Genomic DNA, 25513 nt, shown 5'->3' with positions numbered 1-25513 from the left:
ACCTATGACAGCCAGGGCAGTCAAAAACTCAAACAGAACTGCTCCTCATTCAACTTCAACAGTGGTGGGCGAGAAGAACAACACCTGGACATAATTTAGATTACTTTATTTTGGTCTACTAAAATTTATACACACAACATTGTTTTATACAAAATACTTCATTTGATATCCTCCTCACAAATAAAATTCATGCCGACTGGTGTACATACAAAAATATATTAAAATATTCAATTCCTGTTGCACACAACTTATTTTGCCAATATTATACGAGTATATATTACACAGGCCTTGTGCCTTTAAAATAACCCAATGCCGTGGCTTTAAAAGTTGACTGTCCCAGATGGCAAGCTGCTGTTGCACAGTCTATAATACCGTAAATCGCCTACAAATCGGTGAATGCTCTGCGTAAACGATGGTAAGTCCTAAAGAAAAAAATTCAAAGTCAGTATCGTGGTTGGGTTTTCATCGTCCTGGCAAAAGCACAAGAGGGTCAGTGAACGGGGAGAAGGCATGCCATGCGGGCATTTTCGGCCTCTCTTGCTAATATTTTAAATCACATTACAACTTTGCTATGACACTGGCAAATAAGTGTTTTGAAAATTACAATGTGAGTCAAAGTACAGTTTTGTAAATCAAAAACTTTGTTTCTAACGTATGTGGTGGACACGAGAAATATGTACTCAGAAATTATCTAAGGAGCATCGTAAAATGCTCAGGGCCGGGTTGTTCAAAGCAGGGTTAAGATAACCCAGGGGTAGTTCGGAATTTGAATTCAGGTATGAAAGCTTAAAAACTAAATTCAGTTTAATTCTTTTTGTTAAAAAGTTGATAATTGGATGCTCTTAAAATAACAGAGAAAATTATCCAAGAAAATGCTTTTGAACAAGAGAACAAAAAACCCGGTTAAATTTAACCCTGGGTTAAGCACTAATCAGCCTTCGACCAACTGGGCCCTTAAGTCAAGGAAGCACAACTGTACTGACTACCGAACTGTAGCTGGCTTTGGTCCTTAATACACCGATATAACAATGCACAAATCATGAGCCAACAGGCCATTTCTGAGTTCCCCCCGGGCCTCTGTATCAAAACGAGTTTAAGTGCTCAGCCTTTGATCGGACACCCTCGCGACGGCAAGTGAGAGTCACCTAAATCTGGAGTTTATTTCAGTCAAACGGCTGTTATTTGTTTTGCCTGGGAGTCAGGGTTAGAGAACTGAGTGTATAAGGAAAGGCAAAGGATGAGAGATACCTTCATTGCGAGTACCTCACAGCAGGAGAAAGTTAAAAAAATTGAATAGACACGTCTTGCATTTTCTGAGTGGATTTTAAAGGCCTGTATCACTAATTTTGTTCATTATGATACTGTTCACTGCAATTACCTTGTCCGGAGTAAAATTATTCCCTAGTTCAGTCTTCTGCGAGTCTGTAAGTCCTTCGCAGCCGCCAAGAAAACGAGGTAAAAACGCAGAGTAGAACGAGTCAAAGTCCACGGCCGCCATGTTGTAAAGAGTGATGGTTATCTCCTCCTGTAACAAGTCATGTGATCTGTACACCAGAGCTTGAAGGAGAACGTTTAAGAACTGGAGAAGCATGAGGTCTTTGAAGATTGTCTGAAGAAGGCGAAAAAATTAAGGCTATCAGGTTTGGGTTAGCAAAAGATGGATGGAGTAGGACAAAACAACAAAAAATCAAATCACTTTCAGTCGAATGAACGGACCAGTCAAGGAATTGAGAAGTTTACTTTCGTATTATCCTTTGATAAGGGCCATGCTCACTAAAAGTCACCATCACTTATCAAGGTTTTATCCCAATAAGATAAGGTCCTTTAAAACTATATACTCAAGCAACCCCCAATATCCCTTATAATAATTATAAGGGCATGTACTATACCTACCTTCTGATAAAGTTTCAACTTGGAGTTAAGGTTTTCTAATGCTTCTAGGTTTTGTTTGAATATTGTGATATCAGGTTGCAGAAAAGACTGTCCAAATGCCTGCAATGTAATAAAGATAAGAAAACAAAAATAAAGGTATAGCAAGACTTTTTTGGTTTTAACGTATTACAAAATGTTTGAGGTCAAGAAAGGGATTTTTAGAAATGAAATTCTCTTTACTCTATAAAACCCAGTAAACTGATATAATCATTCGGGAAGGCGAGAGAGCACGCTGGGTGGGAAAGACAGGAAAAATAAGGCTTCCAATTTTTCAGTGCATATCTTCTGTCGTTTTTTCTCTCTCTCCAGTCAATGCCATTTTCACATCGTTCGGGTTTACTCTCCCTCACTGATGCAATTCACGACCTCAATCATTCACAAATTGCTCCTGTCTGGCCCTGTAGCTCAGTCGACAGAGCTTTCTTCTTTGGTAAATCTTATTCAGAGGTTGTGGGGTCCCCTCTCTACCAAGAATTAACGATTGTTTCTTTTCCTCATATATCCTTTACTCGGGTTTACGCTCAGTGGGGCTTATGGATCATCTCTATCACACCAATTTATACGACGGTATTAAAACCTTTTGTTCCATTCTGTGTCACATTGCTATGTGGCACAACATTTGTATGCCGGCTCATTACCAGATTTCTTTTAAGTCACTGTCGACTACACGAACTGTGGAGGAGGCAGCGTCTAAATGATCATAATGTGACAGAGTTATTTGTCAAAGTCACAACCAATTCTTCACTACTACAAACTCTTGTCACTCCATGTTCTGCGATATGTGACGGGGAACAACAAGGGGAAAACGTCATGGTCAATGAAGGTCATTTCTTGGCCCATTTTATCGATTTGTCACATAAAACAGCAAACCAACATTTATACACTAAAATGCTAAAAGCGGCTCAAAGAGAATTAACAGAAACCACTAGTACTTAATTGGACATGACCTACCTGCATAATGGCGGTGAACTGAGGCTGGTTCTCTACTGTATCTTCACCTGTAGACATCTTGGCCAGCAGTGATGTACGAAAGAAGTAACGCCAGTTATGAAGCAACAGTTGATGGAGCAGCTCATAAAATTCACACTTTATATCAGGGCAGGGTTGCTGAGGGGAAAAAAGAGCAGCTTAAAATCACACCAAGACGATTTTAGAACATGAGTGAACCACACACTTGAAGTACTGAACAAAATGAAAAATTCCGAACCAAAACCATGCTAATATCGCTTTGCGAAGACATGTAAGAAAAGTGATTGTTTTAGTAAACGAAGACGGAATCTACTACAAAACAACAGACGATTAAGGTTGGACGGACAGCTGTCTAGTTCAGTTTGTTAATATTACCACTTACGCTTCCTCATGCACTATGAAACCTAACGTAAGGTAAGAAATTACTCGTAAATGACAAAATCACAGCTTCTTGGCCAACAAATATACCTACCAAGTATTATATCAAAAGTTACAAACAAGAAAAATGAAGTTTACAACACTGTTCCTGTTAGGTCAGCAAGTTTCAAAAAACCCACAATTGCACTCTTTTCTTCTTCAAGCTTCTCCACCCGTGCCTTACTTTGTATTTGCTGTATTATTTATAGTATACCATCTTTTAATATCTTGAGTGGACATTTTTTGTTTCACTCGATTTTGTGGCAGTTCCTACTGTTAGAATTTTGACAAATTTCATGACACAGCTCCCTTAATATTTACTCGTTTTAAATCAAAATGTACCTTTAAAGATTACTTATTACAAGAAAAGCAGGATTCAGGAAATGAAAAAACATAACGACTAAACCTTTTTAGTTTTTGTTTATAATGGAATATATTAAAATTGAGAAGACGTTAATGAGTGGCACCAGCAACTGGTGCCAAGAAAAAAAGGACATTGGAGTTCGTTTCCACCTCATAAGGCTTTTAAAACTTGCACTCACAAGAATATTATGGCGTTTTTAGGAAAGCCTTATAACTCCAGCGACCATCGTTTCTTACCTCGATTATAATTGGGCAAAGCTGATCCATACAAAGTCCAATGATATTGGGAAGGAATGTCTTGAATGAAGAAGCAGGTTCCTGGACCAACAGCTGAAGAATCTTGAGGAACTTGTTGATGACACGTGAGCCCGCAGTGCCCTCATGCAGTAGTGTCTCTGCAAGCTGCTGTCGGGTGAAGGAATGAAGCAGTTGTTGTACTATCTGTTCTGTCACTGCTGGGCCTATCTGCACCTTCAGACTCTCAAAAAGTGTCAACAGGAAACCCAGGATTGAATCAGTGGTAGCTATTAAAAAAGCAAAACAATCAAGCTGTTAACAGGGAGTGATTGCACTCCGTTAAAGTATTTAGTATTTAACAGGGTTCAACAATTCTAACAATTTCACAATTTTAACAATTATTAATTGTTTTGGTTGTTTTGGCAATTTTCAGTATAAAAATTCAACGTCTTGAACGGGGTGTCTCTCTAACTGCAAGCCACGAACAGGGCCTGAATGCTGGAATAAGGGGTCTACATGAGTAGTAGCAACAATTTTTTAACCAGTCAACTTCTATAATGTAAGCTACGGGTATATCAAAGGTTATCCTTAATTTGGCGGTAACATGAAATGAATCAGGATCACGACAAATTGTCTCTTATCTTAAAAAGGATAGCGAAAAGGACAGATTTTGTCATCTGGATCACCGTTTGAAGGCTTCAGCTTTAAGAAGGAAAGTTAGACTGTAGCTACTTTTCAATTAAGGTTTAACTGGAACACAGAAAGAAAAAAAGGATCTTTTAAATTGAATTAGTTCAACAGGGATCAAAAGGATATAATTATATGCTGAGGAGCATCTTTTTGCTGTATGGTCATACCTGGATTGTGTATAAACAAGGGGAAGATTGTAAGAGTAAGTTGAACTACATCTGCTATAGACTGGTACAGAATGAGTTTGGTCTTGGTAACTTGGTCTTCTGCTGCTGAAGCCATTAAATCTGCCAACACATGGAGTGTGAAATCTATGTGGGCCTTTGCTGTAATAAAGAAAAAGAAACAAGAGAATCATCAGCCCATCAGAATGCTGTGGCTGGATGTAGGCAAAAGTTAGTTTCTCGTGATTACAGAAAACTATCAAGAAAATGAAACTTGTTGGCACAGGCAGTGTCTGACTTTAAGTGGGTCATAAAAATCACTGGGAAACACAAGGGACAATCTCTAGGTGACTGTCTTGTAGAGGTCCCTCTAGAATGGTGTAGAGGACTTGACTGTGTGACAAAAATTCAGGTAAGAGCCCATCACACAAACTGCTTTTTAAGAGTGCAGATGTGGTTTTCGATCTCGAACAAATTTTCCCAAGGCTTCGCAGTAAAAAAGCAACGTTGTCTGGGCCAAAAATGACTCAGGCATGGGAAAAGCTTGTGAAATAAAGTTGTTGTTTCTAGATGCAGACACCTTTACCACTTTTAATATTTGGTTATGGTATATTCAATAAAGATTTTTAGGAGAGACATATACATTTTGCCATTTTAGAGAAAAAGGGCCATGAGAAAAGTTCCTCTTTTTATGATAGGTAGACATCTATACTACGTTATCATACCCAGTGTTTGGCAAGTTACATAGGATAGCAGAAGGTGAAGGAGTTTTGAACTTTGTCAAAGCAACTAACAAATTTAAAAAGTGGCCCACAAGCAAACTAACGTTCAAGTCGATGGTGTTTTAGATCTTGCTTCCTCCAATACAATCACTAGATAGGAATCATGGTATTCCAAGAACTCACCACTTTCCTGCAGTTGTTTGTTTTCTGAGAATCCTGGAGTTTCCACTAAATTCTTGAATGTTTGTTTGATGCTCTGTATGAACCTTTGATGACTTTGGGACCGGATCTCCCACTCCTATTGTCCAAACAACATGAATTAGTTCCTTTGTGACACTAACATTAACTTAAAGAATGCCGGTTCTAAGTTTAATCTATCATCACAGAAAAGGCAGCACAAGTTTTGCAACTAAGGCTCTTGTTCAGTCATCAGTAGTGCCTCTGGGGACTGAATAAGAAACAAGGGAAGGATAAACAGAGGACTGGAAAAGCTTCAACACCCTTGGCATTGGGCATGAAATGAGCTACATCAGCTGCTATTCTGTTGCTCAGCTGACTGCTGTCTATTTTCTTGTATTCTATTTGATAAACATGAACACTGCAGGGGCACCCAATGAGGATATAGTTCAAAACCACTTAACATAGCATTGTTGAACGTATTTTAGTATTTAAACGGTAGACATAGGCATATTTTTATCTCCTAAAAACTTTTCATCTGTTCGGATTTCCTAGCTGAAAGTCTAGTGATCCGAAGATTATAGGGATCAAAACATACCTTTTCGAAAATTTCAGCCGGAAAAAGGCTCCCGAAAATTCTAGGTGGCCTTTTTTAGGGTAAAAATTCGTTTAAAATGGGTAATTATACCATTTTGTAGATGTTCGAAAATCCTAGGAGAGGCAGGCAAGCAAGAAATTTTACAACAAATGTTCCCAAAATTATAGATCTCAAATCGTCTTCCGAACAGATATTTTCCGAAAATTGCCGTTGGGTGCCCCTGACACTGGTTGGCACCCCAAAGCATGCAGAACACAAGGGGGTTGAAAGCCCCTCTCTAGTCACAAGCCCAGGCCTAACCACTAGCTGTATTTGTTCTCGGCATACCAAAGTTTAATTCCTCAGCAACTCCTGTAAATAGCCAACTGCTTTGCTCCTGGCTAGTTGGGATTCTTACTTGTTATATTTATTTCCGTGGTTTGTTACCATCTTTATTAATTTGCACTTGTGTGCCATAATGAAATGACTGGATAACGAGTGCAGTTGAATCCCATTAATAGACAATGAGGAGGCCAGAAGCCAGTGTCCATAATAAGTGGATCACGTTAGCTAAAATATTAACATCCCTTTTCAATGAAACAAAACAGCTAAGGAATAAAACATGACGTTAACATCGCTGCACTAAACATCTCTAACTTACACAATGCCAATTTGCTGAAGCCAATGCCTGCACAAACACTAAAAGTCGCTCATTTATACATCAAAAGCAGAACTCAGCCAGCATGACTCATTTGCTGCAAAAATTACTCCAAACGTCACATCTAGACTTAATTTTATTTCACCTACTGTGGAATTGTAGAGATCACTACTGTGCTTTAACAAAGGGAACCAAATCGTGTTAACCTCTCTTACCTGTTCATTATCAGCTTTACTTGGCCATGGTAGTACAAGAGCATTTGACAAAGACCTGATAACCAATGTCTGCACCTGTTAAATACAAAATAACTATCAGTGACCTTACCCAATACAAGCTGCAATTATTAGACTGCAAAACAGTCCGTATTTTTGCGTATTCAAGTACGTGCGAACAGTCAAAGTAAAAGGTCTGTATTTTGAGAAACTGATTTTCAGCAAAAAAGTGACTGTTTTGCAGCCCGAGTTGCAATCTACTGTTACACTGAGCTCTAAAAGAAGCATAAAGCTGTCCAAATTATTTTAAATTTACTACCGGTACCTTTCAAACTGGTAGCCACAAATTACCAGCAGACAAAAGAGTCAGTCTCAAAAACTATTTGAAATATCTGGGTAGTAAATGGCCCTTTGCATGGTTACATCAGAAGAGTTGGTCTGTCTGGTCTTTTGTTTCGAAATTACTTGAGCTTGCTAGTGTAAAGGAAAAAGGCTACAAGATAAAGAGTACCTCCAATGGCATTTCAGACAATGCTCCACTACTGACATCATGGAAGAGTTTCTGTACGTTATCTAGTACTGTCATGAATGAAGGGCGCACAGTAGACGCTAAAGAATTCAGCAGGTGTGAGGCAGGTAGAGAAATCCTTTGGGGAACCTGAAATTAAATATATTTTCAAAATAACTAAATGATTTTTTGAAATGCTGAATGGTTGAGAGATAAAAAGTCCATGAGAATTTGGCTCCAAAATGATGTAATAATGGTGCAATTTGTTTTTCTCAGTTTTTCATGTGAAACTTTCCAAACAACCTTGCCAGAAATGGATGTTTAACACTTTACATGCTATTGAAAAATTGTAAAAAACAATGAAACCAATTTTCCATTCTTCAAGCTCTTAATAGACAATGTAAAATTGATGCTTATTATTTTTGCTACACTGTAAGTCTTACACCTCATAGCCTTTCTAATTTTTAACTGTGCAATACAAATACGAGAGAATGCTCGGGGTATTTGAATAGCTTGCTCCCAAGAAAACCATGCTGGTACTAGAATGTCAAACATACAGTTTAAAATCTTGCACACGCAATGCAGTCTCAAAAGTCCAACCTGGTTATGATCTACTGACACACATCACAGACAAACTTTGTCATACAAATCAAACTTACTTCTTTATTCAATAAAGGTATTAATGCATCAACAGCATTGGAGATGAGCTTGACAAACTTTTCCTGGTGTTGTTGTTGTCTGTGAGTTTCCAAGTAATACTGAGCCATCCAGTGACAGTAAGCTTGCAAGGCAGCCAGTCCTTGAGCATGGCTATAACAATAAAGAACCCTAATATTAAAATTCAGATTCTCATTTGTTGTCCCTATACATTTCCTTTAAAAGTTAGAATTTGAAGTATCTATTAGATTCATCTTGTAGGATCATGTCCTAACTTCTCATCACCACTGTGTTTTGTAAAGCATTAACATTACAAGGAGAAATTTGATACTGATCACTAATACAGTACGTTTCTCTTAAAGAGTAAAGAGTAGTGATGACATCACAGAAATGACATTGTGAAATTATGGGATTGGTTGGCATAATGATTTTAGAAAGAAAAAGATGAAAAAAAAAAACCCTTGCAAAAAATCAGCTTGTTAGTGTAAATTGGTGGGGAGATAAAAGCACTGCCATGCTTAGGTGAGTCCATACAAATCCTTCTAAAATTTTCTGCGTATTTTCGAAGGATTTCAAAACCAGTCAAGAAAGGTCCCTTACCTCCTGAGACAAAATTTAGGGAGAACATTGACTATATGTTCTCTATGGGAAAGATTATCATTTCTCAATTTTCCTTTAAAGTCAAGATCCAATGTAACCTCAAGATTTGACTGATAGATAGATGGACTGCATTGTACATCACAGAATGCATCAATTCCTTTCAATGCCACTTCCACTCAGCAACGTTTGGGGAGTGCTTGATGCTTTGTGGCCCCATCTTACATACAACAAACTGAATTGAACCAAGATCTTGCCATTTTGATGGGAGTACAAAGACATCTTAGACTGTAAGACCCATCTCCCCAGGTGGCCATGATCACTATCCGATCTTCATTAAATTCCTTCAGTAGCCACTATCGTTCACTTGGTATGTATGCAAAGATGATAAAAAATGATCAAAACCAGATCAAATAAGGATTTAACAATGCATTTATATAATGCTAGCTTATTTGCGAGTTACTGTGCGTATAGTAAGACAAAACACATGGGAGTGGAAGGATACTGTTACTCACACTTCAGTAAAATCCTGTTGTAGTACATTAGGAACAGCCGTGTGGACTGCATACATTTGACTTTGTGTACCAAATAATGAGATTTGTCCAAGTCTCTCAACTATAGCCTCTCCATCATTGAATCTGTTGGCAAAATTCACTTCACCAATAAAATGTTCAGACAGACGTCCCAAAGCACGCTCCATAGTGGTCAAATCTCTGAGTGTGCAGTGTAAATGACGGCACTCACTCTCTGCAGTAATACTAAGGTGAAGACCTACATATAAGAACAGATCAAAGAATATTTTGCACTAATTCAAAATAAATCAATAACTGCACACAGCCACAGAGAATAATTATGGAGCATTTTTAATGAAGAATGTGGATCAATTTAGGTTTCTGGGAAACTGCCTACCTACCCCTCCTCTTACCCAACATTTTTCCCCAAGTGAGATGTAAATGTTAACATTGAGTTAAGGGAGGGGTAGGTGGGCAGTTTCCCAGAACCATAAATTTTTTCCTGCCCTTCGGGCCTCAGTTTGGTCTAAAAATAAGGGGGTGAGAGTGGAAAAAATTTACATTGTAAGCAAGCTCTAATAAAAATGACCAAAGGAGCCAAACTGTGTGTTTTCTTTAAATGAATACCTCTCGTCTGCACCAACACAGATAATTTCGAAAACTACACAGTCAAGACATTTTTCTCCCTTTGACTGGTAACAGTTTGCTGTTGCAAACTACAAGTTTTTAAAAAACCTATCAAAACAAACAACCAAAAAAAAAACACAAAAACATGAAAGTTTTTTCTGACACAAATCAATTTATGGTGACATTCATGATTATTTCAATATTGTTAGACTTGAAAATTGGCCATAAAATTTAACATTTATGGATGGTTCCTGTGTTATCAGAAATAGGGAACTGACAAAAACGAAACCTACCATGAGGAGATTTTGTGACATATTTTCCAAGGCCAACATAAACATCACAATATTCACTGAACAAGGGGAACTGAAAATAAAAAACAGCAATGCATAAAATAAAACCCTGAGAAATCAGGTTGCTCAAAGTACTGGTCCTTGTGGCATCTGTCTTTGAGAGAGATGAGAGTTGACAGTACTTTGTTTCATTAAAAAAAATGATTGGTCCTGCAGTCAAAACATAAGACTTCACTTCCAGTTTTCATTGTTGGGTGGCTACATGTGTTACTTGTTTTATTGACTGCCAACAGCAGCGCTCACCACTGGACTGATTTGTGGGGTCTAATTTCAGTTTTAATGTGGCTATTAAATAAAATATAGGCTAAGTTAACTCGAGATAATGCTGACCAGCAGTCTCTCAAATGTGATTTTCAGGGGGCATGCCATGGGCCTTTGGGTTTTTACAGCTTTTTGGATGATGTCAGCCCCTTGTGCTCCCATTGCCTTTCATGGCTCATGCTCATTAGCACGTCGTTGCTTCCTACCCTTCCCTTCCTTTGATAAGTGTAATATGGTAAGTGTGCCAGGTTCCAGTGGTTAGCAGTGTGACAGTGCAATGCCATTCACATGGTTGTCAAGGTTTCACTCAGCTCACTTCCAGGCTCCAACAGCCTTTTGAGCACTTCCCCCCAGTTCATATTAGTTGATGAATTTACATTAGGTTGATGGTTCCAGACACCACATTCTTATGCACCCAGCCACCAATTGTAATATAAATATTATTTGAACAACACAACATTATTATTGTTGAAAAATTGATTTCACTGATCAACCTCTGTGCAAGTACAAGAAAACCAACACACATAAAGTCAATCATTACCAATAAAGAGAAGGTTTCTCCAGGTAGCAGCTCAGCTAACTTGGCCACAATTTCCAAGCAATGCCTTTGAAACCCTTGCCACTCTGTCTCGGACTGAAACAGAACCAAACAGAAAATAATTTTACAATAACTAAGCGATCTCTGGTGTGCTGACTGATCAAGAGCTATGGTCTATGAGAGCACAGTGTATTGACCATGGAAATGGTGTGACGATGATGCAATTTTTTATAGACCACAGAAATTATGTAAAAATGTTGCAATGAAAATGAATGAAATGAAAAATGAATGAATGAAACACTTGGCTGCAGCTTGCAGTTCCACTTTGGTTTTGGACATTTTGACCTCTTTTGTATGGTCTAGACTATTGAAAACTGTTGAATTTTTGTTACATACATGTTAAGAGATGCTTGGGATAAAGCCACAAGAAATGTCTAATAAACTTCTCGACTCTTTGCAATTTTCTTTCATGCTTGTGGGTCAAAGTGAGCGAGGAGGAACCGGTAAATGGTTTACCAGTCTATGTAGCAGTCTATGCTACAATGGTACCAATTTTTAGGACATTTATCTACTGCAAAGAAAGTCAGCTCTCACTGCATGCATCACGTCTATCCTAATTATAATAATAAAATTTATTATCATTCAGACATAAGAAAATCCTAAATCCTGTTCTTTCTTCCAAACTTTGCTGCTGTATTAACCTATGGTCAACCTGCTGTAATTTTATAAGGCTTTCTTGCAATACTCGCAATTAAAGAGTTTACATACATCATCATCCACACTTTCGTCATCAAGTTCCTGTAGCTGGCTCTCATTATGTCTGAACTGCATCTTCTTTAGCAGCTCAGTTAACAGCATTAGTAGAACTTCCTTGTACCTGCCATGTGAGTATAATAAGGGAATACTGATACAAAAACTACTGTCTTCTTCTCACAGTCTTCAACTGAAATGGTTACCCTGTACTTCAAACAAGTAATGAATTAGGTACTCTGATTTGTTACATACACAGCCAAACCCGAGTTTCTGAGCACAAGGATAATCTGCAGGGAGTCTAACCCTGGGGGGAACTCAGCATATGAAAGGGGTGGGGATGCTCGTCGAAAATTTTGAATTAAACCCCTAAAGGAGACCAATCTGGGCGTGGCCCAAGCCTTTTTTGACCCCTAAAAGAGACCATGTTGAAACACAGACAATATATTATATTTATATTTTTCGCATGCGACCCTAAATGAGACCTTCATGGCTAAATATGATGCCATTTTGCCCAGAACACCCTAAGTGAGACCAAAATCCGAAATTTACACCCCTAAGCAAGACGACAAGCATCCCCACCCCTTTGATATGCGGAGTCCCTCACCCGGAAGTCTAACCTTCTTGAACCTCATAAAATATGAAATTTCTGCCAAAACTATAACTTTTTGGCACAAAACAGTGGCTATAAATAATGTTGTTTTAATAACTGGACCTAAATATTCAGATGTTGTACCAATAACAAGACTTAAAGCTCAGAAGACTTCTTAATTTAACATTAATTTTTTATCAAAGTACATGCCAACTTTCACTACAAAAAAGCAATGTATTGTATGTAAGTACTGACCTGCTGACAGTAGCTTCAGCCTCAGCCAGTTTATCGCTTCTTGCATTTGCCACTTTCCCAATAAGGTAGTCTAGAAAAACAGTCCAAATATCCAAGCAGGCAAAGAAGCCCTCCAACTGGGGCTGAAAATACAAAAAAACAAAAAATAAAAAACATACAAAAAATATAAACACTGATAACAAAGCCTTGTACAACACAATGAACGTTGCACATGCTGTTATCAATACTGTTGTTAGTCACCCATGATCCGTCAGAGTATACACTCATGGCTGACAACAACAAAAAATTACGCCCTTCATTTGCTCTACATGTGTACCATTTTGAAAAAGGTTGCACATTACACAACTTCATTCCAGATTATATGCATGGCTGTCATAAAGAGTTGGGGGCTGGGGATTTCCCCTGCTACTATGCATGTGATTCCCGGCTACTTTCATTGGAAAATAGAAGAACAATAGAACCAAAAGAAATCCCTAGCTGTTTGATTCCCCACGTACTTGTTGTATTTACCCACCAAATTGAAATCTTGGTGACTGCCCTGTTGAGTAAGTAAAAGCCTCTAAAACGGTTTAGCAAGGGTTAAGAAGATCCAGATAAAACGCTTCTCAACAACATAAAAAACACATGCACTAAACTTAAACAAATCTCAAACAGTTGAGTGCTGTGAGGCAAGTTTGAATTTTTTTCTCTTCATTATACAAAAAATAGATTCAATTTTCTCATGCATCTCTTCAGTAATAGATAACAGACGAAGATGTCACATTTACATGCAGCCTGTGTGCTACATGTACGTTTTTGTTCTTACCACAAAAATTGGTAACAGACACATAAAATCTACAACATGAAATCTACTTGTTTATTATTTAGTAATCACATATTAGCCTGCACCACAGACAGAACTAAACTTCTGGTTATTTCGTCTTAGAAATAACCAGAAATAACCAGTGCCAAAATCCTTGGTCTAGGCTCCCACCTGTGTAACAAGATTTGAGTACACATCATGATTGGCCTGTTAAAAAAGACATTGTCAATTTGCCAGTCAGGTTGTGGAGAAATTCTAAATGCATTTCCAGTAATTCTTTGAGTCCATTGGGGGCCCAGAACAAGGATATCAGTGCTGCTTTGCAGACATTACTAACCAGGGTTCCATTAAGTCTGTGGCACAGGCTATGACACATATTAAAGGCAGTATGCATTTACATTATCATCAGTAATAATATTACCTGTTTAAATGTGTATTTGAAAAGCAGAGTCAGTAATTCCAGTACAGGAAAGTGTGAGCTGTTTTCAAATCTTCGCAGGTGAATGCTTACAAACAGTCTTAAAAACTCTGTGAACTTACTTAAATAACTGTAAAACAAAATACACATTGTGTTACAGTCAACGTTAATAATTTTTTATTTATAATTTTTGAATCAACATTATTTTACACATGAACAAGTGCACTCCCTTAGATTCTAAAAATGGACTCTTTCAATACTGAAACCACAACTCATTGTTGCTACCAGATTCATTTCTTTATTCCTGCATATGGAAAGAGCAGTGAATTCACACACAATTTAAGTTAAAAGAAATATCTGCCAGCCCAGTTTTTTGGAAATCAAGTGCAAATGTATTCAAAGAAATCTTACAATTAATGCAAAAGTCTGAGAGATTTTTGAAACTGACTGAAAACTGTGAAGTTGTAAGTAGTCTAAAATTCAATGCTTTCATTATGAATGCAGGAATGCAGATTGGATTCAATAGTAGTGGGGCAATAGCTAGCAGATTTGATAAAATGTTCAAACAGTCAATTCATGAATTGATTCTAAGGGGATATGCTTCACTAGGTTTGACAGTATAAAAACAGCCCTTTCTTGCTGTAGTAAGTAAATTGTGCTCTTTATTCAGAGCCATAAAATAAGGTCTGTGTTTGAAATTTTAACGCAGATCACGCTTGAAGACGAACAATGAACTGGCAAAAATTGGAGAGGTTTTCCCAAAAAAATTAATGAGCGAATCCTTCGACAATTATCACAAACTTACCTTGAAAAGCTTCTTTGCCTTTTGCAGTGTTTTTTTTTTACAAGGACCAACGGAGGAAAGATGGAAACGACTTCGAGAAAGACACAGTGCCCAGTTTCCAAAATACTCCAGCGTTACATTAAAGAGCTAAAACTTTCAGAGCTCTTAGTTTTGACCAAATAAACTTTTTCAACATGGCGAATTTGTTTTCACTTTCTCGGAAACCCTTTGTTGTGTGCTATTGTTTTCGTGAGCCAATAAAAACTTTCTTTCTTGACGCCTGTCAAATGATTGTCAAATCGCGCGTCCTGCACTTGTTTCCAGTCCCCCAAACTGGAAGAAGCCAGCCTCGTTTTTTTCCTTCGATTTATTGCCCGCGTGCTTCACGCTTGGGTCATAAATCCATAATTTACAGTACAGGCTGAAAACTCGGCTAATAAGAGGTATGTATTTGCAATACACATAGATATAATTTATAGACAACTAGCAAATGGGATGGTATCCCAAATTGTAAACCTTACCCTTTATCTTGTTCTGTGAGCATGTTTTCCACAGCCTGAGCACCAGTGTCTTTTGTAATTCTTTGTAACAATTGAAATGTCTGTTGAAATAACTTCAGTAAAAACTCTTCAAATTCCACTGGTACACAATTCTTGGAGAGTAACTCATTTATACATGACATTGCTAAGATACCTGCAAAAAACAAAGGAAAATTATATTTCTGTTTTTTTTTTTTGGACAACCTCACATTTATATGTATTACTGTAAGTTTTAGCTTATTCATGTCCTTGGAGGAACGTACAACCCAACATTTTCTCTGGGTAAAGTATACTATAAGCAAAAGTAACAACAACAACAACTTTATTTCAGTATTCCCACGTTATTATAAATCCTAAACCAAAACAAAGGCTATAATATAATAAAGGACAAGTTTTTGTCTGTATTCCATACATGAATGTATGTAAGCAGCGGTAAGTCTGTAGATATGAGGATCGACATTGTTAAAAATGAAAAAGTGAAAGCTAGAGGTTGGACTTCAACCAGATTTTCTGAAACACCTTTACAAAAATTTTTTGATAATATAATGTTATCCTTTTCATCTTCTAGGTACTTCTAGAGTACCAAGGAAAATCCTTGAATCCTCAAGTCACTGGTTGTGACTTGACTTAACTTCAAGAAAGAACCCAGCAATTTATTTTTACAAGTGGTAGCACAATGAAGAGGATAATTCTTTTTTTATACCAATAATAGTAAAAACAGTAACAATAATAAACCTGTAGTCAATATCATCACTATCATCATCACTATTAGTCTAAGCGGATTTGGGGGCATGCTCCCCCGCAAAATTTTCAAATCCCAAAACCTTAAAAATAAATGTGATTTCTATTGTTCTGAGTACAAAAGAGCATGTTTTTCATTCAATTCAGCTTCAAGTTTTGGTTTATCGGCCACACAATCAACTCCTACAAGCAATGAACAAGTGACGATAATCAAAATTATGTATATTTGCACATAGGCACATTCTACGTAAACCTATAAAGAAACGTGTGAACAAATGACTGAAAGATTGTGTTTGCATAACTGAGATCTAACATAAACCGACTGGGCCTCTATGAAAACACATCACAAATAAAGTTTTTATTTAGATATTGATATATTTTTTGCTTCATTTTTTGGGGGGGAAAAAAAGTAACCGACGCATATTTTCAGTCCTCAGTGCTTGTTGAAACCCCTTACTTACCTAATTCTGCATTTCCCACAACACTACTGCTGGAATTTGACGTCACCACATTGCAACCAAACTCCGCAAGGTAAAACACCGTAGAGACAAGGGATGCTGTAATAGTTGTGGAGAGGGGTATCCAACTAAAAAGATGTCCTAAACACTTTAATGCCATAGAACTAATTTCCTCAGATTCAGAGTCTAACGGTGGCAGTGGATGCCCTAAATTCTGTCTTGATTTCATGGGTGAATTACTCAATAACCTTCCCACAAGACTACTACTTCCAGGCTGTTGAAGTGTCTGGTCTTTGGATGAAGATGAAAACATGGTTAATGACTCTGCTCCTGCCATTGAAGGACTAGCACTTCGAACTGGAGACATCCCTTGAGTAGGAGAAGGAGGTGGGGTAACAGTCGTTGCAAGTCGGCGATGTTTTTCCAATACTCTGTCCAATAAATGTGTTAATAAAGAGAGGATTCCTGGAACTTCATTGAGTAAAAGTCTATGTACTTCTGTTTTCCTTGCAATACTCAAATCCTCCCTAGGGGATGCCATTTCTTCTGATGTTGTTTGAAGCATGATCAAGCCTAGAGTTGTTGTTGAGGGTTGCTGAAGCATCTGTAATAATAAAAGAATGGTTGATTACAGGTAGATGTCACATGACAGCTTATACATGTACTCTTGAAATTCACGTCCTAAAAGGAAATTAAACCAATGATTCTGAATTGACGTGAATGAAATAAATCTGATATGAATTGCAGATTGATAAGAAACTGGGTCAAGAATGTTCCTCCCAGTTGCGAAAGTTTATTTATTAATAAGTGATTCCAAAGTGAAACCTTGAAAAAAAGGACTTAAACAGGACTTGAACCACTGAGCAATGAGGCTATTGACCTTGGAAGCAGCTTAAGGTGGCTGAACATAGTTTTGCAGGCAGTCAGCGGTAACTAGCATGACTGCGCGTGGTTAATTAGACAAACAAACATGGCGTCGAAAAAGCAATGGTACACAGAAGGCGATTTCTCAAGATCTACTCATTAAAATTTTGTGATATTTAGCAGAGTTTTTACTTTTATTGTATTTTAAATAATGAGAACTTTAAAATGGAAGTTGAACAGATGAAATTTGTGATACATTTAATAATTACAGTACCATTCTATTATTGATTATCTAAAATCCCTTCTGTTAAAATTTGGTAAAATAAGCTCCAAATGATAATGATTAATTATAGTAAGCTGTGTGCAAGTTTATAGGAAAATCTAATGAGCGAATTTTATGTAAACTGAGCAAAAGTGAAATTTTAAGGCTGTATTCAATCGCTCATGTTGCCATGGAAACTAGGAAAAGGTCAAATTTTACCTGTCAATCAAAATTTTTCATCAGTGTATTTTTCACTTGCCAAGTTTCAGCTTGTGAGCTGCAACCTTTCTCTTGCCATGATACTCATAAACTGCCAAAACTGTGTTCAGACACCTTAATTGAGGAATTATATGTTCTATAAGTATGACTCATGCGCCAAAAAATAATTATTGTCTTCCCAAACTTTTTGCAATATTATTGCATAAGGTGCATTCATAAATGCAAGAATAATTTTTCATCTAATTATGATTCCATTGCTTAGTTTATGTCTGCTTACCTCAACGATGTTTGACAAAAAATTAGGGTAGAAGTGAGGCCAGTCAACCCGTCCGATGTCCACAATCACTTTTACAAGCTTGTTTCTAATGTACCCTGGTAGCTTCTTGTGGTGTGACAGAAGATACTCATTGAGAAATCGTCGGACTTCAGTCTTGTCCTCTGGTAGTGCTCCTATCCACTGTTTATTTATTAAGTTCTGTAAGAAGTGAACAGTAAATAAAATGACACTTGGTATATCCATGAGGTTGTCAGTAAATAAGTTGAAATTATTGCTCATTCATAACCATGATAATTCATGAACCAGCGTGCAAAGAAAGTAGTGTCCAATAGCCCGGGGCTAGTGGATTTTGCTATCGGGCTAGTGAAATCTGTTTTTAACTTGCAAGTGATGTTCTTTGAGGAATTCTAATAACAGGAGAAGTGTGAAATCAATTCTGCTCGACGAAAAGCTTTTGGGGCTAGTTGAAATGACGTCTGGGCTAGTAAATGCCAGCTTCAGCTTCCCTGAATGGCAAGCTGTAAAAATGATTTTCTTTGCACCCTGATGAACACTCCATGAGGCAGGTGCAGGAATGACAAAAGAGAGGAGAAGTGTGATGTCAGATCACCATGGCAGCAATAATTCTGTATCTCAACAATTTTTCTTGACAGAGATGGCTATTTTATTTAAATTGTCAAATGATAGATGAGGTTTAGGCTACCGCTTTGTCCATGAGTCTGCAATCATATACAGACAAGTCATCCATGTCAATCTTTTCATTTTTTTCTGCTATATTTTGCAGGACCATGGTCTGTTAGGACAAAAACATTTTGATACCATGGCAATGTGATGTAATGACTTCTCCTCTCTTTAGTATTTCAGTACATGGTTGGGCCAGTCTGCAGGTGCCCAAACATTCAAATGTGAGTTGTGTTTTTGGTAGGTTCTGAAATCCATGTTATGGAGATTTTCTCCAAATTCTCCTGTTTTCTCTTCGGACAAAAGAGAGAATAATTTATTATTGCCAAATTGCTATTCAGATATACACCGAATGCAAATATGGCGGACCTCTCGGCCGGCCCGGGTCTAGTTGCGCGAAAGCAAGGCTAGTGAGGCCCCAAGAGTTTTGTTTTGACTGCGAGTCTTAGCGATTGAGTCGATCGATATGGTTTGCTTCAAGTTATTGCGTGCCTGAGAGCCACCAAAAAGAAAATTTTACTCTAGCTGGAACAGCCTCTACTTTCCCGAGATCTTTTCACAAAGAAAGTTAAGGATTCATGCGATTCGGCGCGGCGATGGAAACAGTTTACAGCGAAAGTGTGCTCGCTTCACTTACTTTAGAAGAGAGGACTTACGAAAGTATTTGAATGAAATAATTTTCGCAAGAGATGGTGCTGTTCCAAGATGTTTGCATGGTCTGTTATTTATCCAACAAAAGGTAAACATTCTCGAGAATGGGAGCATCCGCTGTTGACTGTAAAATCTTTTAGATTTCACGCTGAAAACAGCTGCATTAAAATATAACAATAGTGACAAGTGTGAATGCGACACAAGAATAAGAATCACCTGTTAATCCTACAAGCGTGGCCTGTGAAACTATGTAAGAACCAGAAGAAAGCGGCATATTTCAAGAACAGTCCTTGATCAAAGTGCACTGAAAAAACTAACAGAGGAAACGATGGGAACTAAGAATGTAAGAAGAAGGAGAAACGTTCTGGCAGAGAAAGAGCGTGCAAGTATTCAAGCATTGTATTTGACCTTGTGCGTGATCTATTTTAGCAACTTGTCAATTGGTTTCGAGATAAACTAACAGCAATATTCCAAAAAATGTTTCTTTGATGGCACTGCTCAAACTCGTGAACACAGGAGCCTGAAGACTGTGAAAACATTTGGCCTCGTTGTCTGTCGTTGTGTCTCTGAGAACTAAAGATTGGTAAGTCGCGACGGCGGATTCACTTGTTCTCGAAGACGTTTACCTTTCCTTGGTAAGAGAACGGACAAAGCAAACTTGAAACAGAACTATGAATCTCTCAGTTATTCGCCCATTCTAATAGTTTTGTGAGTCTTCCCTTCTGAAGTGAAGCAGGCACACTTTCGTTCTTTTAACTCTGTGATAGTAAAGTGCCTCCATTCGCCGTGCCGAATCGCTTGAATCCGTTTCTTTCTTCGTAAAGAACCTTGGCAAAGCACAGATAATCAACTTTCGTTCCTGCTGGAGTTAAATCTCCTCTTTGATGGCTCTTAAGCACGTAACAACTCGAAGGAAACCGTATTGATCGACTCAATCACCATGACGCGCAGTCAAAACATAACTCTCGAGGCCTCACTAGCCTCGCTTTCGCGCAGCTAGACCCGGGCCGAACGAGAGATCCACCATATTTGCATTCGGTGTATAAGGTACTTTTTTATTACAATAAATTCAGTCAAACTATTTTGGGGTACGCAATGGGGGCATGGGTGCCTAGGAGAGCGTTTGCCTTCCATCAGTGTGGCTTGGGTTCATAATCATGAACCAATTCCTCTGATTTAGCAACACAAGTACTAGCCCAATGGAAAATTGCAAATAATGAAAATTTACATACTTAAGGATACCCTTTTCAGTAAAAATCTCACCTGCTTAATTAATGTTTTTTTTTTTTGAGTTGTTACAACTAGTCTGTTACAATGTATGTAGCTTCCTGTTTAGCCTTTTGTTTTTATTTATTTACTTACTTTTATTTTAGTTACTGGTTACTGTAAAGTATGTAACTGATGTGTGTATGAACGTACAATAAAGATTTATAAAATTAAGAAAAAAAAACATGTGTAGGCTGAGTTTGGTTTAGGTTCCCATCATTGCTCCAATAGTTCTCCTCAAAATACTTTTGTTTGTCCCTCTCTCTAAAAATCAACATTTCTAAACTCCAGTTTGGTCAGGAATAGGTAGATTAGGTTAAGAGACACTTAGTAGATGTTCTACAATTAAATTAATTTATTATTTTATTCATTATATTCTAGTATGTTCCTTACCTCAAACACTGAAATTGCATACATCAGAACATACTGGTTTGAACAGTTGTTCAAAAAATACACACAGTGGTGCCATGCTCCTGACTGCTGACTGAAATTTTGTAGTACTTGTTCTGAAATAAAGAAGTAATTGCTGACAGTTTTAGATGGCACCAATAATTTCACTTAGAATAAACACAATAAGCTTTCATAGGCAGCAGAGCAGGGGGGCAGGGGGGGGGGGGGTAGCCCCCCATCAAAAATTTTGGGGGGCAGAGCCCACCCATGTTTTGGTGCCGAAAAAAGACTTTTACAGATGTATTTGGCATTACCTGTGAAATCGGCGACTTAAGAGCACACATTTTCTGCCCTTAGACAACTCAAGAACTACCTAAGAAGCATCATGAGGCAGGACCGCCTGAACAAGCTTGATACGGATGCATTGTCACAAATCGATTATGGACACAGTAGACACTGTGAAGATTGGAAAGAGGTTTGCTTGTGCCAACTAAAAACGCCAAGGGTATTTTGGAAAATTTGATTAAGGGTATCATATGGCTGATTGGAAGATTAGCCCTGTGGAACAAGTAGAAACCTGCCTTGTTTAAGTGTTTTTAAAACTCCATTTCATGGGAAAGATTATCTTAATACACCATGACTCATTGTAACTCTTATTATAATACGTTTTTGCATTTTTAACTTTATAGTCAAGTAGTTCCTTAGAGTATTTTAGTCTAATTTTACACACAATTCCTAGGAAGTCCATTTAAAAATTTATATGATTTCGTGTATAAATAAAGATTGATGATGATGATGATGATGACGATGATGGTGATGATAGTCTCAAAGAAGTAAGGAAGATCAGTTGGTTATTCCTCACAATAGACCTGTTCGGCTAACTCAATGTTGTATCCAATTCAAACCCTTTGGGAATAAAAGGTTTTGTTTCAGCAATTTCCATATGATTTAAATGAGAATGCCACATTACAATGCAAATACAATACACAAAGAATCTTAAAACTGGGAGATTTGAATTGGGTACAACATTGAGTTAGCTGAATAGGTCTATGTTCAGTACATGAAAATCAACAATCTTTCTTTTCAACAAAATACAAATTAACACACCTATTTCTCTTTTCCGATGGTTATTGGTAGAAGCATCAAAGAATTCATTCATAAGAAGCTCCAAGGCATGAAGTGACGCTGCATCTGAAGACTGAGAATTTATGTACATTTCAGTTAATATGACTTTATGACTAGAACTGGTTAGAATCCACATTTTTTAATTAATTTGTCCAAATTTCTGGATGGGAATGGACAGTTGTCAGCAGAGGACACTTTTCACTCACCAGTAAATTGGTGGAAAAGTAGCCTCTGCTTGAAGGGTACATCTAGACTGGCCTAAACTTCTCAAAATGGAGATGACTACATCCTCATTGGTCAGTGTCTGAGCCTGTGTGGCACACCTCAAAAGGGGATGGGGAGAAAGGGAGGGAAAAAGTCAAAGGGGAGAGGAGGGAATGGATGCCTGTAATAAGAGCCCCCTTTTGTTCATTTTTTGTTGCTGCTGGCATCTGCAATCTTCTGATTGGCTGGGCCACACTAAGTAACTTATTGACATGTGTTAAAATATTATGAAACAACCATGATGCAGGTATCAAAAGAACTGTGGTTTATTGGCACAAGCTTTGGAAGATCAAAATTTATGCCGATGAAGCAGTGACTTCACATTCAAACCTTTTGCACTTTTCTCTCCCCTTCCTCTTTTTTGTGCCAGCTACGCAGGCTATCAGTGTCCATAATAGGCACTTTGGCCCTATAAGTCCCTCCCAAGTGTCCTGATTTTGTTGAAACATTCCAAGACACTACAAGCAAAACAACCCATTAATAGGCCACAAGCCAGTGAATATTTTTTGATTAGGGGTGACATATATGCTGAAATGGGACTGACTTTTAGGATCTCATCATCATTTAATACGGCACAGCAAGCATCTTGATCACCCACGCACAACTTTAGAACGTAGATGAAAATAAGCTTTAAATCAACTAAAGCCTAAATACACTTTTAGCAATATGTCCGAAGAAGGATTCTCCAGTTCATAAAATCACACATTTCACTTACCATCTTAAAGGCTCACGTCATCCACGTTTTTTCTTTAGTAGTTTACGTTGGTAACTGTCATTTGTCACCAAAGTCTTTTACAATGAAAAGAAACCATACTCTTGGAAGAGCTTTGGTACATAAACCATGCAGAGTAGACTTTTCGCCAACAAATGTCGGGGATGAAAGCAATGAGCAGATGAATTGACCTACGGCGTCTCTACGGCGACATTTTGTCGATTGTAAAATTCTCCCAGGCTTTCTTCGTCTTGTTGACCAAGTGTTGGAGTTCAGACCTCAAGTTTCGCCGTGAACAAACTCTTGCCTCGCGTGAGCGAAAGAAAAATAAATCTAACTTCTACTATGAAAGGAAAGGCGAGTAATTTCAAGAACGTAAAACGACTAAAGCGACCCAAACCCGTAGAATGTGCGCTAGCTGTGCCCCTTTCCTTTTGCCCGGCCCACATACATCAGGACGAGGCTTATGCAAAGCAAAATGGAATGGGAAGGGTAGGTAGGGTGGGTTGGCGCGAGGCCCCGGGTGGGGGACATTTGGGTATTTTGGGGGTGGGTATGTGCCGTCCTGGACTCCAAATTGGCACCCCGTTCTAAAAAAATTTCCCCTAATAGGTAATAGCATGATTAGTGGTGATATTTAGCATAAATACCACGAGTGATATACGTAATTTCACGAGCCGGTAGGCGAATGAAATTTGATACAATTTTGAAATATCACGAGTGATATTTATGCCAAATATCACGTACAAATTATGCTATTATTTTTTTATACTACTACCTGCAAAAGGTTTGTAATTTTCACATGTAGGTATTTCAAATTAAGCTGAAATACCACTGCTCTAAGCCAATCAAATTGCAGAAATTTCTCATGTAGTGGTATAGTCGCAGCCTTTACGCGCTATAGTTTTTAACACACAAACTTTATTCTAGAACTTCTACAACTGGTGCAGGGAAACAAGTGAACCGATGTGAAGTATAACGAAGTATAGCGAAGTATACTGAAGTACAGCGGTAAAGACGATAGCGAGATAAGGACGAAAAACTAGGACGAGCAAAACCCAAACATTAAACTGTAAACCGGACCAAGCGCAGCTAAACGAAGAACTGACGGGAAAAATTACAATAAAAGCTAAATATACGATATGCAGAAAAATCCTAACACGAAGGATATAGCTACGCGAACAATGAAAAACCAATTAACCAAACAACAGCACTAAAGGCGCGAACACGAAAATAACTAAGAACGCGGTGAACATAAAAATACTATAAAGGTAACGGAAAACATTCCTGGCGCTTACAAGTGGTATACAAATTGATACCCCGTTCTAGAAATGGGCCAATTTTTTATACTCCGTTCTAGAATGTCTGTAATATAAATTGAAGTAGCCCTGTTTTTAAAAAAAAGATATTTCTTTATTTGTTCGACTTATACATCAAATAAATGCTTCTTCATAATCAGCAACAATTTTAAGCAGAAGATAAAGCCGTGATCCACAATTTTTTATACCCCGTTCTAGAAAACGCCTCTGAAATGGATACCCCGTTCTAAATCAGGAGCTTCAAAATCACGACCCCTTTGGGCGGCACATACCCGTACAGGTAATGTATGGGAGTACCCCCCCCCCCCCACCCCTCCCGTGCGCGAGGCAAAGGAATAAAAGCGAAGAATTGGCCGAAGTGGGTTTTCTCACGACTCTTGCAATTCGTAAAGAATTCTCTTTTGACCCACATTCCCTCTTTCTCACTAAAAGGTCTTTGATTTTGTTGATTCTGAGTAAGGTACAATTTCGCCATTATTATTTTCTTTAGGTTATAGGTAGAGTCGGGCGGATTTGTGCAAAAAACAATCTTCTTCCCCCAGATTTTTTCGCGTGATAGGGCTATTACTTGCATGTTCTGTCGTGATCTTTACTCAACATTTCTGTTTTCTGGTCTTTTACAAAAATATCTGTTTAAAGGAAGCTGAAGTTTGAGGCAAGTTTTTTCAAACAAAATTATTGTCACCCTTGTCTCACAAGGTTCGCCGTCTTCTTTTCTCTCGTTCTGTTGCGTAAGTTCACTATTGTTTATTAGTGAACTTACGCAACAGGAAGGGAGAGGAAAGAAGACGCCAAACCTTGTGTGACAAGTGTGACAATAATTTTCTTTCAAACAACTTTTCGCCAAACTTCATTTTCCTTTAAACAGATCTTCTTGTAAAGGACCAGAAAAGCCAGAAAACATACACGACAAAACATACAAGTAATAGCCCTGTCACGTTTGTCACGCTAAGGTGTTTTGCAAACAGCCGTCCTC

General features: G+C 37.9%; 1 protein-coding gene across 1 annotated transcript; it reads right to left on the bottom strand.

Moving 5' to 3' along the window:
• Window positions 1-91: 91 nt before the first annotated feature.
• Window positions 92-23625, bottom strand: LOC140940771 (exportin-6-like). Its single transcript, XM_073389735.1, has 22 exons — window positions 23222-23625; window positions 22225-22315; window positions 21121-21233; window positions 18130-18327; window positions 16511-17111; window positions 15291-15462; window positions 13989-14115; window positions 12766-12887; window positions 11937-12045; window positions 11172-11264; window positions 10313-10382; window positions 9396-9651; window positions 8286-8436; window positions 7630-7776; window positions 7122-7196; window positions 5678-5792; window positions 4776-4934; window positions 3919-4205; window positions 2884-3039; window positions 1894-1992; window positions 1379-1609; window positions 92-422 (listed from the first exon to the last, which is right to left on the bottom strand). The coding sequence occupies exons 1-22, from the start codon at window positions 23222-23224 to the stop codon at window positions 321-323; spliced, it is 3477 nt and encodes a 1158-aa protein (XP_073245836.1). The 5' UTR covers window positions 23225-23625; the 3' UTR covers window positions 92-320.
• Between the last annotated feature and the right edge of the window lie 1888 nt (window positions 23626-25513).

The sequence above is a fragment of the Porites lutea genome, chromosome 6 (assembly GCF_958299795.1).
Source record: "Porites lutea chromosome 6, jaPorLute2.1, whole genome shotgun sequence".
Taxonomy (NCBI): Eukaryota; Metazoa; Cnidaria; class Anthozoa; order Scleractinia; family Poritidae; genus Porites; species Porites lutea.
Note: the sequence above shows the minus strand (reverse complement) of the source record. Positions and strands in the feature narration are given on the sequence as shown.

Coding starts and splice junctions, on each gene's coding strand:
- LOC140940771 (XM_073389735.1), bottom strand. Junction 12,888..13,988: donor TCAAATACACATTTAAACAG/GTAATATTATTA, acceptor TTGTATTTTCAG/CCCCAGTTGGAGGGCTTCTT. Junction 4,935..5,677: donor CAAACAACTGCAGGAAAGTG/GTGAGTTCTTGG, acceptor TCTTTATTACAG/CAAAGGCCCACATAGATTTC.